The sequence below is a fragment of the Hemiscyllium ocellatum genome, chromosome 13 (genome assembly GCF_020745735.1).
Source record: "Hemiscyllium ocellatum isolate sHemOce1 chromosome 13, sHemOce1.pat.X.cur, whole genome shotgun sequence".
NCBI classification, from domain to species: domain Eukaryota; kingdom Metazoa; phylum Chordata; class Chondrichthyes; order Orectolobiformes; family Hemiscylliidae; genus Hemiscyllium; species Hemiscyllium ocellatum.
Genome location: NC_083413.1, coordinates 50563987 through 50580784, shown reverse-complemented (window position 1 = coordinate 50580784; position 16798 = coordinate 50563987). Strand labels below are relative to the sequence as shown.

General features: G+C 41.4%; 1 protein-coding gene across 4 annotated transcripts in view; it reads left to right on the top strand.

Annotated features, from left to right (window-relative positions):
- veph1 (ventricular zone expressed PH domain-containing 1) overlaps positions 1-16798 on the top strand; it is a 264411-nt gene that overhangs the window by 25807 nt on the left and 221806 nt on the right. For all 4 annotated transcript variants that reach the window (XM_060834168.1, XM_060834169.1, XM_060834166.1 and 1 more), the window contains exons 2-3: positions 1824-2130; positions 9944-10159. In XM_060834168.1, the coding sequence (XP_060690151.1) occupies positions 1993-2130; positions 9944-10159 (354 nt within the window). In that variant the 5' untranslated portion in view covers positions 1824-1992. The remainder of the gene's footprint in view (positions 1-1823; positions 2131-9943; positions 10160-16798) is intronic.

Below are 16798 nucleotides of genomic sequence, written 5' to 3'. Positions count from 1 at the left end.
AAGCTATTGAATTGAAAGAAGATTAGTTCAGATGGACCTTACATGCTCCAAAACTGGAGTTTCCTTCCTTAAAACTAAGTACTTTATATGATACTGATACACTAATCAATAATGGGTTAACAGTGATTTGGAAACTGGATAATATTTACTGTAATCTCTAGATTCCTTTGGTGATATATAATGGTATCAGTTACTCCATTTTATAAAAGCTGTTCTTATTTTTCAATAATGTGCCAATAACAAGTGCAAATATACTCACATACTTTCAGCAGACAATTTGAATGAAACACAATTTACACTGTTACAACATGAACTTTTAAGATTCAATAATTACCTTTTCTATTTGGTGAAATATATATATCAGATGAGGTGGGCTTTCATTAGAGAATTCCTGTATCCAAAATCATTTGAATAGCTGTGCAATGAACAATGGTTCATGGTAGGAAAAACAAATGTTGCCCATTTTTTTAAATAGGTAAAGCATAATCTCATTGATCAAGCATAAATGATAGTTATGTTGACTTTAATGAAATTTGTATTGCGATTTTAGTGACCATATGAAAAAAGAAAAGTGGTATTGTCTATGATTGTATCAAATGTGTGTAGCACTGTTAAAGAAAAATGAGTATTTTAGGGGTTTAAAACAAAATGACTAGAGTTATGTTGAACATTTGGTCATCTTACTAACTTGCTCAGTCCCATGTGCAGTGAAGAGACTGACATAAACCCAGTGTCATAAATACAGTGAGACCTTTGCCTCTTTGAGCATCACATGTTTGCAGTAAGACATTTTGGCCCATCCTTGTGTTCAAGGCCAAATCATAAGTGGTGTACATTTATTTTTCAAATAGGTTTTAGTTTTTTGAATCATTGCCACATAACTCCTTTAGTTATAGTTCATCAAATGTCTTTGTACCAATTGTCCTTTTGGAGACATGCATGTTTTTCCTGTCTCACCACACTCTGCGAGGTGCAGTTAACAATCCAGTTAGCCTCAGTATCTTTCTAAGACTGGTACTTGTAATATAACTAACTTTGGTGGCAGAGAGGATTTTCATTTGTTTGTCTCTTCTCAGTAGCAACTAGTCTGCTTGGATACATCAGACAGCAAATACTGGCAAATGTGGAGGGACCAATTTGAGCTTGCAGAGCTTGTTTTATCAAATTGGCATTTGGGAACCAAAAGGTTTGTTTGTTCTTTAAATAGTGAGTGATAGGTGTATAGTGCTAACTATAAGAGATTTGGATGTTGGTATTCAGATGATAATTTTGACCACAACTATACTATAATGTTCTGGCATCCCTGACATTTTGAATATGTTGCTCAAATCCAGTCTAATATCACATTTCAGACTATAATTAAATCACTGAATTTAAGTAATTCCCACATGAACTTTGCCTCTGGCCTATGGCCTTTGATTTGGTTTGAAATGAAACCTAAGTTGAACCTTTCATTCACCAGATGGTTCTGTCATGGAATTGAACATGCACATGGGACATTTATTGAGTGTCCACCTACCGACTTTGACAAAGTGAAAAGTACTATGGCACTATTTGATCAAGAACAAAAAGAAATTCCTGTTATTCCTATCAACACTTTTGACATAGATATCTGGTCATTTATCACTTTGCTTATGGAACTTGCTCTATTAATTCAGTTACTGATTCTCTTTAAATTACAGCAATATCTGTGTTTCAAAAGATTCGTAATATGGTTGAGCAAATTGTCAAAATTTCATTGGAATCTTCAATGCTTGCATTCAAACTGAATATGCTATGTGTATGAAAACAGATATCTGATTCTGTCATTCATTTTTTTTCAGATAGGGCATGGGACAGTGGAGTGATGTCACCTTTGCAGATATGAGCACCAAGTGGTTTAAGCATTTGGTCCAGACTCTTAAACTTTGAAGAATTTGTCCATGCTGTCGATGAATTGAACAGTCGAATACACATGAATATAGCTTTTACGCTACATTGGAATTGCACACTATGCATCAACTATTTATCGTGGTGCTAGGGCAGAGGGATTTATCTCGTGCAGGAGATCTTTTCTCACTGGAAGATACTGAAATTGAAGATTGTCTGTCAGAAGCTCTTGAGCAAATAAAGGAAATATCTTCTTCACCAGTGAGTGTCAGTAAACAGACCATAAATGCAATATTAGAATCTATCTGTTTATATATTGATTTAATTTACAACAACTAGGCTGATGCAACAGCGCAGCTTTTCAGCTAGAACATAGAACATAGAAGAGTACAGCACAGTACAGGACCTTTGGCCCTCATTGGTGTGCCGACCTTTTACCCTACACTAGGATCAGACTAACCTATCTTCCATGTGTCTATCCAAGAGTCGCTTAAATGCCCCTAATATATTTGACACTACTACCACTGCTGGCAGTGCATTCGACCCATCCACCACTCTCTGTGTAAAGAACCTACCTCTGACATCTCCCCTAAACCTTCTACCAATCACCTTAAAATTATGCCCACACATGATAGCCATTTCTACTCTGTGAAAAAGTCTCTGGCTATCAACTCCATCTATGCCTCATCACGTTGTACAATTCTATCAAGTCACCTCTTATCATTCTTTGCTCCAATGAGGAAAACCCTAGTTTCCTCAACCTTTATTCATAAGCTATGCCCTCCAGTCCAGGCAGCAACCTAGTAAATCTCTCTGCATCCTCTCGAAAGCTTCCACGTTCTTCCTATCATGAGTCAACCAGAACTGAACACAACATTCAAGTGTGGTCTCACCAGGGCTCTACAGAGCTGCAGCATAACCTCACAACTTTTAAATTAAATCCCCCTGCTAATGAAAGCCACACACCTTATGCCTTCTTGACAAACCTATCAACTTGGGTGGCAACTTTGAGGGATCTATGGACATGGACCCCAAGATCCCTCTGTTCATCCACACTGCCAAGAATCCTGTGTTTAACACTGCATTCTGCATTCAAATTTGACCTTCCAAAGTGAATCACTTCACACTTTTCTAGGTTGAATTCTATATGCCAATTATCAGCCCAGTTCTGCATCCCATCAATGTCCCGTTGCAACTACAACAGCATTCCTCGCTATCTACCACTCCACCAAGCTTCATGTCATTAGCAAACTTACTAACCCACCCTTCCACTTCCTCATCCAAGTAATTTATAAAAATCACAAAAAAGCAGAGGCCCCAGACCAATCCCTGCGGAACTCCACTCATCACCTAGCTCCAGGCTGATTACTTTCCAGCTACCGCCACCCTCTATCTTCTGTCCAGACAGCCAGATTTCCCTATATCCCATGCCTCTTTACTTGCTGAATGAGCCGACCATGGGGAACCTTATCAAATGCCTTGCTAAAATCCGTGTACATCATATCCTCTGCTGTACCTTCATCTATGCGTTTTGTCTCATCATCAAAGAATTCAATAAGGTGTCTGAGGAAACTGGTGAAGTCCACACTGATGCCCTGGGGTTGAAGATCTACCGCCTCAGAACACTTCAACCCCAGGGCATCAGTGTGGACTTCACCAGTTTCCTCATTTCCCCTTCCCCCACCTCACCCCAGCTCCAAACTTCCAGCTCAGCACTGTCCCCATGACTTACCTTACCTGCCTATCTTCCTTTCCACCTATCCACTCCACCCTCCTCTTTGACCTATCACCCCCACTCACCTATTGTACTCTATGCTACTTTCTCCCCACCCCCACCCTCCTCTCATTTATCTCTCCACCCTTCAGGCACTCTGCCTGTATTCCTGATGAAGGGCTTTTGCCCGAAACATCGATTTTACTGCTCCTCAGATGCTGCCTGAACTGCTGTACTTTTCCAGCACCACTCTAATCCAAACAAGAGTCAAATACACCCAAATTCGACAGGAACTGAGGAATGTGGATTGGGAGCAGTTATCTGAGGAAAACCTACAACTGGTGTGTAGGAGGCTTTTGAAGACCAGTTGATTAAAGTGCAGGGCATGCATGTCTCTGCAAAACTGAAGGAGATGAATGGCAGGATTCAGGAACCATGGATGACAAGGGAAATTGTAAGTTTAGTCAAAAGGAAAAAGGAAGCATATGATAGGTCCAGACAGCTACAAATGGACAAAGTATAGAGTATGTGGGAGGCAATAGAAGTGCTGTACTGTTCAAACCTAGGTCAAAGACTAGATTAGTTGAGATTACTTACAGTGTGAAAACAGGCCCTTCAGCTCAACAAGTCCATACTGATCCGCCGAAGCGCACCCACCCAGACCCATTCCCCTACACCTAACACTACGGGCAATTTAGCGTAGCCAATTCATCTCAGCTACACATTTTTTGGACTGTGGGAGGAAACTGGAGCACCCAGAGGAAACCCACGCAGACACGGGGAAAATGTGCAAACTCCACACAGTCAGTCGCCTGAGACAGGAATTGAACCTGGGTCTCTGGCACTGTGAGGCAGCAGTGCTAACCACTGTGCCACCATGCTGCCCACAATCAGCCAGTTCGGTGCTTTGAATGAGTACCAAGTTAAGCAAGTTAGAGAGCCATTGATGGCACAAGACATCCCAGACAGATGATGGATAAAGCTGGGAACAGACCTCCTCCCTCTCGCAGAATCTGGTTATATTGTCACCAGTGATATATATTCAGACTATTGGGAGATATGATGTAGAAGTGTCGGTGTTGAACTGAAGTGGACGCAGTTAAAAGTCATAAAACACCAGGTTATAATCCAACAGATTAATTTGGAAGTACAAGCTCTCGGCACACTGTTCCTTTGTTAAGTAGCTGATGAAAGCTTGTACTTCCAAATAAACCTGTTGGACTATAACCTGGTATTGGGAGATAGACCAGCTAGCTTCAACTGTCACTGAAAGCATACTTTGGTTGCGATCGTGTTCCAGACATCATGATGAGTGACAGTGGTCCTTAGGTTGTGGGTGAAAAATTCCAGCTGCTTCAGAATGTGAGTTTATGAAACAGTTGTTGTAAAAACTCATCTAGTCACTAATATCCTTTTGAGAGGGAAATCTGCTGTTTTTCCCTGACCTACACATGTCTGAAGATCTTTAGCAAAATGGTTGACATTTAACTGCCCTCTGAAATGGCATAATAACCGCATAGCTGTGTCAACTGCTAAAACGTCTCCAAGGAGTGAAACAGATGGATCATTTGCCAACAGCATAGCAATAGAAAGGACAAAGTCAAACCCACCCTGCAAATTCCTCCATACTAATGTATGGGAGGAAGTGTCAAAATTGCGAAAGCTGTCTCAGACTATTCAAACAATAACCTGACATAAACATACAGAATTTTAACTTTATATATAATATCCCAGACCACACCATCACCATCCCTGTTTGTTCCAAGATTAGAAATAAGATGTGAGTCCTAAAACGAAAGGTCAGTTTCAACTACTTACAAAGCAGATAGTTGAATGGTGCAGCCATTACACTGGAATTTACAAATAGCATTGAAGTTAGTAGCTCACCACCACCTTCTCAAAGCCAGTTAGAGATTGGCGATAAATACTGACCCAGCCAGTGTTGCCCACATCCTATGAATGAATTGTAAAAGCTGTCAGTTTCATGGTTGTTGTTTTTGCAGATTTGTTGAGATTCTGTATTTATGATCCTATTGACAGTGATTGAATTTCAACATTCAGGGTAAAAAACAGTCATTTTGTTGTCCTGTTTCCCTTTAATCGGGCTGTAGGCTAACTGACCTTTAGCACTCAGTGCAAGACATTCTTCATCTGTAACACAGGGGTGACCAAGGGATCATTTTTCAGCTGTGACCTCCATGGCATGCTAATGGTTGAACCTAAGCTGCTATACACAAAGACATTCTCTCCCACTAACATGCTGCAGGAGAATCAAAACTGATTTTTTTTAACCATTGTCCTTATGAGTTCTTTAGAAGCAAACCATAAAATGTGTCTGTAGTTTGGGACATAATTCTAAGACAGTGGTGGAATGAGGATTCATAAGCAACTTCACTTTTCCGAGATCTTTCAGTAACGTTTGTAGAAGAAGAAGCCAATGCGATGGCATATGGATTGGTGTATGTGGAAACCTCCAGTAGTGGTGTGGCTTAGAGGAATGCTGGTCATCAGTCCCTTGTTTTCTTTGTATTTGCAAGAGATCATAGTCCAGTCTGTTTGAACATCCAAACAGTCCTTTTGTAAAAAAAGTCTACTCTTCAAATTGAGAATACCCATCATGTTTTGTAGCACTGTCGCTGTAACAAATGAGACAGACTTCGAACATTTCTAGCAACTCGAGTCTGGCCATCCTTGAGATGCTGCGGACTATCAGCAGCATAGAATTGTACTCAGACACAACCTGTAACCTCATGGCCCAGCATATGTCATCAAGCCTGGGAATTAATCCCGTTTCAATGAAGAGTACAGGAGGGCATGCCAGGCAGTCATGCACACAGCTAAACTAAAAATGAACCTGGAAAACAGGACTACTTACAAAGAATTGCGTGTAAGCTGGGGTGGACATCAGATGTGAAAGTTACCACAGGGTAATGGTAGATAACTAAAGAGGCGAGTTTAGTAAGAAAGTGTCACTACATTGGGCTTGTAATGACAAATGCTTTAAAAATACTCAGATTTAGCCAAAAGAAATGAAATATTCAGCCCAATGTTTCTGACTGACCTATTCATAATACAATTCTCAACGTATTTTGTAAAGTTCCAGGTCTGAAAGTCTGTCATGCTTAAACTTTATTTGCTCACTATAAAGAATCCAGTAAAATATAGTGAGGAAAATATAGTAGGGTTTGAGGAGGTAAGTCATGAGCACACAGTAATCTTGTTACTGATCAAACAAGATGATACCGTATTACGTATCAACTCTATTCCTTTGCAGCTTTCACTCACGTCTGTAAATATCAATACCCTGCTTAGCATGGTCATGTTCCTGTCATTCACTGTTGTAGCTTCCATATTTTTACTTGCTCTGCCTTTTTTAGCTTGGCCTCCTCAGCACCAGATACCAGGGTCATTAATGCTTCTTCCAGAAGAAAGGTCACTGGACTCAAAATATTAACTTTGCTTTTTCTTCACAGATGTTGCCAGAACCTGCTGAGTTTCTCCAGCAGTTTCTTTTTATGTTTCAGATTTCTAGCATGCACAGTTCTTGGGTTTATTTTCGTGTCATAGTGGTACTAGATTAGCCATCCAAACCTCAAGGCTAATCTAGTTTGAATCCCAACATGGTAAATAGTGAAATTTGAATTCAATCAAATACTGGAATTGAAAGCTAGATTAATGGCAACTATGTCACGAATCATAAAAATCCATCTGGTTCACTTCCCTTTAGGGAAGGAAATCTGTCATCCACAGCAACCTCTAGTGAGCCACTTAGTTCCAGGGCATTTAGGCATAAATAGCTGGTGTCTGCAGCTCCAAGTGCCCACACCAACCATTCTACAGCTGCTTCTTCACAACAGCAGCCCTGCATTTTCCATGACCACCATCCTTGACCTTTCATTTATGAAACTTGGCATTGGTGAATCATCGAGCTCACCACATCATTATGCCTACTCCTGGATTAACTCAAACATCACTTCAGGCTCTCAGTACTATGCATCAGAAAGCAGGGATACCTATGACTTGTGTCCTGCTTGGTCACTTTGTGTGCAAGAACGCACATGTATCTTAAAAGATCTGCACAAGATATATCTTATCACCTTCAGCTTGCTTTCTTAGCACTCGCATTGTGCTTTGTCAGACGCTGTTTGCCTTTATATATTTCCAATGTTTTCATAGTGCACACTCACTGACTTTAGCACTGACTGACTCTCAATCTGTGTCTAGAGGTCATTATTTTCATATCATAACAGGGTCATTAATGCTCAGATACAGGCTGCTAGCTTCTGAGGCTTGCATTGCCTTTTAGCACAGATGGAGAAACAGGCAACTTGTCCTGGTGGGAGCACTGGGGCTGAGTGTGTTGCTGTATGGCATTATGCTATGTCATTGTCACACATGTGCCAGTAGTTAACACCACAAAGACACTGCATGTGCTTCAGACAAATGGCCTCATTAGCAGTCATTAGTGGGTTGTGAGGGGACTACAGTCAATTAGGGGATTTTTCAGTTTATAGTTAAAAGGTTCATTCAATTGCATGATATGGAGATGCTGGTGTTGGAAATCACAGGGCACCAGGTTGTAGTTCAACAGGTTTATCTAAGATCACACGCTTTCAGGGCGCTGCTCTTTCCTCAGGTGAAGTGTCTGCTGAAGTGTAATTTCTGACTTCATTCAATTGCAGTCCAGGAAGATGGCCACAATCAATCAAGTACTTGGTCCTACCAAAGTCCAAGGCTAAGTGTTATTCCAAGCAGACCTTGGACAAGGTTCCCCAATTCATTGTGGCTCTAGACTGGGTTCCTTAAGCTGTTAAACTCCTGTGTGAGAGGGATGAACTAACTCCTGTTTTTTTTATTCACCTATCCTCTTGATTGGTTGCAATAAGTTTAATTTAAAAAAGGATTCATTCCCTGGTGGATACCTTTCTCCCCCAAACAACATTAATTTGCCTTTTAAAAGAAGCCATCTGACCAGTCTTACTTGTGTTAACAAAAGAGTGACGTCATGAATAATTAAACCTGAGAAGAATTAACAATGCACTATACTAAAATACAGATTAGAAATAAAGCTGAGTTTAAAAGAGGAAAATGCTTTAAAAATAACAGACATACAGATCAGTCTTTGAAATGTTTACAAAGAGTGCGTTTGCCTCAATTACAGTAGAAGTTATTGGTAGTATTGAATTTAATGGTTGAACAGCCAATTCTTGGTTTTGTAAAATGATTAGAATTTCTCTGGCCTAACTCTCAGTTTAACTGGGAGCTTGCTGCACTCTGAGTAAGAGGAAGGTCGTTCTTTTCCTTGCATTGGGATAACTATGCGATTTTCACAACACGCTAACAGCTGAACACAAGCTGGTACACACGAGAATCTCACCAATCGGCTACCCCAGAGTTGGAGCTGGCCTTTTAACACTTTTGTTTTGTATATTCCTGGGGGATAAATCAAACATGTCTGCAAGAAGTGGCTTTCTGGGGGAGGGGAAGTTGTAATTAGCCCTCTTGTTATCTCTTAACAAGTTCCATCCTATTTGAAGTTTCCATCACAATTCACATGTGCGACATTTCATTGACTTCACACAGGACTTTGCTAGACAGTTCCTGCATTTAAATCCACTGTTTTTTCCGATAGCAGACCCCTTTTAAAACATTGTACTTTGAGATTAAAAATAAAAACTGTCAGAATACTCTGGAGTTTTGATCCATCATCATGTTAGCATCCATGCGGTCTAGGGTTTGGGCAAAAGTCAGTCCTGTAGGTCAAGTGCAACCAGTTTGGTGATTATAGGTCTGTCAGTTGGGGTACCATGGAGACATCAGGCTATGGGTGTGGGCCAGTTTTCCTTGAATGAAGTAAAAAAAATGAGAGAGTAGGAGTTAAGTGGATAGAGGAGAAGTTAGTGATGACTTGGAGGCAGCAGAGTGGGTGACATGCCACCAGAGTGTGAGTAGGAAGCACAGAGGACAGAAAGAGTTAACTGTTTGGGAGCATGAGATGGTTGTGTGTGCTTGAGTGTGTATGATCCATGTAATAGTGAGAGTTATAGTCCACTAGCCCTGATAAGGTGTATGTGGCAGAATTAAAGTGAGTGGTGATCCTGAGCCTAAGGTAGTAAAGAGAGGATTGTAACACATATCCTTATGGACCACAAAGATCATTGGCCTTCTTCCTGCACTGTTGGGCATCTGTCTTCACCTGCACTAGGTTAACCCCATCGCCACAGCACTGGCCAGGAGTATAGTTTGTATCCAGGCTGGTGTTGTCTGATTTAATTTCAGCATTATTCAGATAAAGAATAATATGAATAGATTTTGCAGTTCATGTACATGATGTAATATTTTGTTTTTCCACTTTTTTAGGACTATCTGAAGAATGTCAACGATCAGGCAGTGGTAGAAATCTGCATTACTCGGATCACCACTGCAATAAGGAAAACAAAATCTATTGAGAAGCATGGGAAGGCTCTTGTAACATTGTGGGAATCATGCTTAGAACATAATCTGAAACCAGTCAGCAAGGATGAAGATACTCCGCATGCTAAAATTGTTTCTGATATAATGAGTTGCATCTTTCAAGTAAGTTGTGTGCACAATCACTTAATGATATGTGGTAGGAATACATTGAATTAAGTGAAAATAATAATATTGAAAGTACAGTAATGTTTGATGGAATTTTTTTCTGACAACTGTATTGAATACTAAATACCTCGAATTAAAAAAAATATTCCATTTTAATATAGTTTAACATAACTAGTTTATCTCCTAGTCTGGGGTTGGAGGATGGGGATTAGAAATGCAGATTGGACATTCTTAGGTGGTTCTGCAAAACCACCTAAGAGAGTTTTGCATGAAGTGATGCCAAATTCTAGCAGTTGAACTGTGTTCTAGCAACAACAGTGACTCATCAGTCCAGCAGGCTTGTGAGGAAGGGCAGCTCAGGAGAATGGCCTTAAAATTGCCTTGAGCCTTTTCAAAGGAGAAAGTGAGGTCTGCAGATGCTGGAGATCAGAGCTGAAAATGTGTTGCTGGAAAAGCGCAGCAGGTCAGGCAGCATCCAAGGAACAGGAGATTCAACGTTTTGGGCATAAGCCCTTCTTCAGGAATGAGGAAAGTGTGTCCAGCAGGCTAAGATAAAAGGTAGGGAGGAGGGACTTGGGGGAGGGGCGATGGAGATGTGATAGGTGGAAGGAGGTCAAGGTGAGGGTGATAGGCCAGAGTGGGGTGGGGGCAGAGAGGTCAGGAAGAAGATTGCAGGTTAGGAAGGCGGTGCTGAGTTTGAGGGATTTGACTGAGACAAGGTGGGGGGAGGGGAAATGAGGAAACTGGAGAAATCTGAGTTCATCCCTTGCGGTTGGAGGGTTCCTAGACGGAAGATGAGGTGCTCTTCCTCCAACCGCGGTGTTGTTATGGTCTGGCGATGGAGGAGTCCAAGGACCTGCATGTCCTTGGTGGAGTAGGAGGGGGAGTTAAAGTGTTGAGCTCTGGCGATGGAGGAGTCCAAGGACCTGCATGTCCTTGGTGGAGTGGGAGGGGGAGTTAAAGTGCTGAGCTACCACCCCACCAACCTCCATATACAGCGTACCACCCTACCAACCTCCATATACAGCGTACCACCCCACCAACCTCCATATACAGTGTATCATCCGCCGTCATTTCCGCCACCTCCAAACGGACCCCACCACCAGGGATATATTTCCCTCCCTTCCCCTATCAGCATTCTGAAAAGACCACTCCCTCCGTGACTCCCTTGTCAGATCCACACCCCCCACCAACCCAACATCCACTCCCGGCACCTTCCCCTCCAACCGCAGCAAATGCAAAACTTGCGCCCACACCTCCTCCCTTACTTCTCTCCTAGGCCCCAAGGGATCCTTCCATATCCACCACAAATTCACCTACACCTCCACACACATCATCTATTGCATCCGCTGCACCCGATGTGGCCTCCTCTATATTGGGGAGAAAGGCCGTCTATTTGCGGAACATTTCAGAGAACACCTCTGTGACACCCGGACCAACCAACCCAACCACCCCGTGGCTCAACACTTTAATTCCCTCCTCCCACTCCACCAAGGACATGCAGGTCCTTGGACTCCTCCATCGCCAGACCATAACAACACGACGGTTGGAGGAAGAGCGCCTCATCTTCCGCCTGAGAACCCTCCAACCACAAAGGATGAACTCAGATTTCTCCAGTTTCCTCATTTCCCCTCCCTCCACCTTGTTTCAGTCAAATCCCTCGAACTGAGCACCACCTTCCTAACCTGCAATCTTCTTCCTGACCTCTCCGCCCCCACCCCACTCCGGCCAATCACCCTCACCTTGACCTCCTTCCACCTATCACATCTCCATCGCCCCTCCATTGCCACACACAATACCATCTTAGATACCAATGTACCCAGGTACCAAACAAGTTTGGGTACAAAGCAGTAAGAGAAATGAGAATTAAAAAGTTACTTCATTGAATAAGTAGAAAAATAAAAAAAGGTCATAGTTAACATTAAATATTTTTTCTATAGTTAAAACTAGGAAAATAAAAGAATAAGCTAGAATTTCAACAGTCTTTGATGAGTTGTCCGCTTATCTCACTCTCCGGGAGACTTCAACTACATGTTCTTGATGCTGCCGCACAAATGCTATGACTGGTGCTGAAACCTAGGCTTCTCTGATCTCCTTCAGCGCCTCAGAAACATGCCCTGGCAGGTTTCACTCGCACGCTAAGCCAACTCACCACTGGCCAAGAGACTGGGCGACAGATCACCAAGAGACCAGGCTGAAAGCCACCATGCTCAAGTGGTCTCATGAAATGCGCTGATTATTGTCATGAAACTTCTTCATGTTGTACTCCAATCTCTTTGAAAAAGAAGCTAAAAATCAGTTGCCTTCCTAATTGCTTTCTGCACCTGTATATTCATTTCCTGTGCTGAAAGTACAAGGACATCAGGTCCCTCAGATTTCCCAGGCTGTTAGCATTTAAAAAAAAACTTCAGCTTCTTTGCTTTTCCTACCAAAAAGGATAACCTCACCCTTTGCCATGTTGTATTCGAACAAAAATGTTTTTAAACATGCACGCAAACTGTCCATATCCCTCTGCAGGCTCATCCACTCTCTCATCACTTACTTACCCACCCTATCATGTATCATCAAGAAATTTGAATTTGTGCATTCATTAAAGTCAAGAAAACAGATTGTCCATAACCAACGTCCAAGTACAGATCGTTATGATACCTTGTCTGTTACAGGCTCCCAACCCAAATATTTCCATTCATTCAACATTCATCCACCCTTAATACAGTCCCATTAATGCTGATCTTGCTTAACAGCAACTTGTGTTGAATGCTTTTTAGAATGTATATTAAAATTACTTTTCTTTGTTATTTCCCCATAAATTCTAACAGATTTGTCAAATCTATAAATGTATGTCTTTTTTTAATTTGTTCATGGGATGTAGGTGTTGGCTTTGCCAGCTTTTCTACGCATCCCACTTGCCCTTCAGAACTGACTTCTTGTCATACATGACTGGACGATGCATCTTATGCTGTTCGGAGGGAAGTTCTAGGATTTTCTACCACTGACAGCAAAGGAACAGTGACACAGTTTTAGGCATTTGCTGTAGAGGAGAACTTACAGGTGTTCCCATGCATCTGCTGCTTTTGGCCTTCCAGTTGGTAGGAGTTGCAGGTTTGGAAGGGCTGTTTGAGGAAGCTCTACTTCATCATATGATTTTCAATGTGGCCTGTTGCATTGTCTCTAATAATAGATTCACCATTACGTCTGCTACTGAAGTTAGAATAGCTGACCATTCTCTCTTCTTCCTTTCTTAAATAGAAAGGCAAACCATCCTCATCTGTGTATTAATAAGTTTTCTGACTTGGATAAATTGCTTTGTGCCTTCGCAATGTTATCTTCCCCGAAGGTTGACGACATGGCTCTACCTGTCCTCTGCTGTTCTGGAACATTCCCATAATGCCAAATTGTCCATAATGTTAAGAGATATATAGGTTAGGAGCATTAGTCAGGAATAAATGTAGAGTAATGGGGAATGGATTTGGGTGGGTTACTGTTTGGAGGGTCAACATGGACTCGTTGAACATAATGACCTGTTTCCACACTGTAGGGATTGTATTTCAAAAAATTCTGTGAAGGATCTTTGTACCTTCAGATAATCATCTGTTTTCTCCTTGGTTTCTGTCTTCCACATTTTCTGTTGACATTTTCCATCCAATAATTGTGTCTGTTTAATGTCTAGTCTAATGATGTGACCAAAATGTTGTAACTTTCTCTCTTTGTTATGCACTGAGCAGTAGGAACAGGGTAGGTGGAACAACCTCTTATATATCCACATCTCCGATGCCTTCAGCTGATTAATCATTTATTTGTTTCTTGTCCATATTACTGAGGTATTTAGAATCTGTTATAAACTACATATATATATATTACCATAAACAAAAATACCTCAATAGTGCTCAATCATTCCTTTGACAGTTTCCAAATGTTTATATAAAACTATTCAATAAATCTTAAATTTTGCCTTTTGGAATCAGTTTTATGAACTGAACAAACAGAGCAAAAACAAAAGTTCTGCTTTCCCAGCCTTTGCCACATTGTTGAATTAAGCTGCAATCTCAGCATGTTAATCGAGCTACAGATTTTGCCCATATCCGTCACTGCATACCACTTTAGACGGATTTGTTAAATTATTACTACATTAAACTTCAGCAAACATTATGACATAAGTACAACTGGTTCAAACAGTCCAGTAAAGTGTAATTTGAGACTCTGATCCCATTGAGTCTGTTTTTCCCATGGATAATATTTTTCATTCTTGGCTCCCAGTGGTGAGATTTCTTAGTTCATTTTGTTTAAACAGAGGTAATATTTTTGAGTTTCTTCTGGATTGCTGGCATCTCCAAATTTTTACACTAACCTTATTATTGAAAGCTTCGAAAACTCAAGTGCTAATTGATCTAAATGCTTGTTCCTAAAACAACATATTATCCTAATCCCCTGTTGCCTAGCAGCAATCGTGCTTTTAAACACAGGAAATCTAAGAAAGCTTTCACTGTGGTTAATATTATTCCCTCAGTATACTTCCTTATTTATCTCCTTGCTTTGCTGCATTTCTATTAATGATTTTTTTCTAAGGACATTTAGAGTTTTAATAACCAGATCTCCATTCTCTCTGTAGCTATTTGAACATGTGCATTTAGGAATAGGAAGCATTTTTCTACAATGTTATACTTAGTTTGGCAGAACTAGATTAAAAAATGGATTTGAAAAAATTGGTAATTGTTAACATTCGCATTCATGTTTTGAGAAGATTTGTAGCTCAGGTTGAGCTTCTGGATATAGGTTTGCTCGCTGAGCTGGAAGGTTCATTTTCAGATGTTTCGTCACTACACTAGGTAACATCATTAGTGAGTCTCCAGATGAAGCACTGGTGATGTGGCACATTCTATTTATGTGTTTAGGTTTCCTTTGGTTGGTGATGTCATTTCCTGTGGTGATGTCATCCCCTGTGGTCATGCCATTTCTGGTTCTCAGGAGGTGGTAAATAGGATCCAAGTCAATGTGTTTGTTGATAGAGTTTTGATTGGAATTCCATGCTTCTAGGAATTCTCGTGTGTGACTCTGTTTGACTTGTCCTAGGATGGATGTGTTCTCCCAACCAAAGTGTTGTCCTGCCTCACTTGTATGTAAGGGTACTAGTGAGAGTGGATCATGTCTTTTTGTGACTAATTGATGTTCATGCATCCTGGTGGCTAGTTTTCTGCCTGTTTGTCCAATGTAGTGTTTGTACTTTGTAATTTAGGCACAGATGCCAAACTACAGTGCAAGAACTGTAACAAACACTGCATTGGACAAACAGGCAGAAATCAGCCACCAGGAAACATGAACATCAACTGGCCACAAAATGACATGACCCACTCTCACTAATATCCTTACATACAGGTGAGGCAGGATACCACTTCAGCTGGGAGAACACATCCATCCTAGGACAAGCCAAACAGAGACATGCACAAGAATTCCTAGATTCATGGCATTCCAACCGGAATGTTGTCAACAAACACATTGACTTGGATCCCATTTACCACCCCTGCAATAATGAACAGGAAATGATGTCACACTGGAAATGACATCCCCCACCCAAGGAAACCTAAACACATAAATAAAAGGTGGGCCATACCACCAGCGCTTCATCCAGAGGATCATAGGTGATGTTACCTAGTATAGAACATAGAACATAGAACAAAACAGCACAGATAAGGCCCTTTGGCCCTCAAAAAGGCCTAGCACTCTCAACCTAACCTCATACGACCTATTGTCCCTTCCAGGCAACATCCTGGTAAATCTCCTCTGCACCCTCTCCAAAGCTTCCACATCTTTCCTAAAGTGAGGTGACCAGAACTGCACACAGTACTCCAAATGTGGCCTTATCAAGGTTCTGTACAGCTGCAACATCACCTCACGACTCTTGAATTCAATCCCTCTGCTAATGAACACTAATACACCATAGGCCTTCTTACAAGCTCTATCCACCTGAGTGGCAACTTTCAAAGAGCTATGAACATAGACCCCAAGATCCCTCTGCTCCTCCTCCTTACTAAGAACCCTATCGTTAACCCTGTATTCCGCATTCTTATTTGTCCTTCCAAAATGGACAACCTCATACTTGACAGGGTTTAACTCCATCTGCCACTCCTCAGCCCAGCTCTGCATCATATCTAAGTCCCTTTGCAGCCGACAACAGCCCTCCTCACTATTCACAACTCCACCAATCTTCGTATCGTCTGCAAATTTACTGACCCACCCTTCGACTCCCTCTTCCAAGTCATTAATAAAAATTACAAACAGCAGAGGACCCAGAACTGATCCCTGCAGAACTTCACGTGTAACTGGGCTCCAGGCTGAATGTTTACCATCTACCACCACTCTCTGACTTCGACCGGTTAGCCAGTTCTCTATCCAACTGGCCAAATTTCCCACTATCCCATGTCTCCTGACTTTCCGCATAAGCCTACCATGGGGAACCTTATCAAATGCCTTACTAAAATCCATGTACACTACATCTACTGCTCTACCCTCATCCACATGCTTGGTCACCTCCTCAAAGAATTTTTTAAAACTTATAAGGCAAGACCTACCCCTCACAAATCCGTGCTGGCTGTCCCTAATCAAGCAGTGTCTTTCCAGATACTCATAAATCCTATCCCT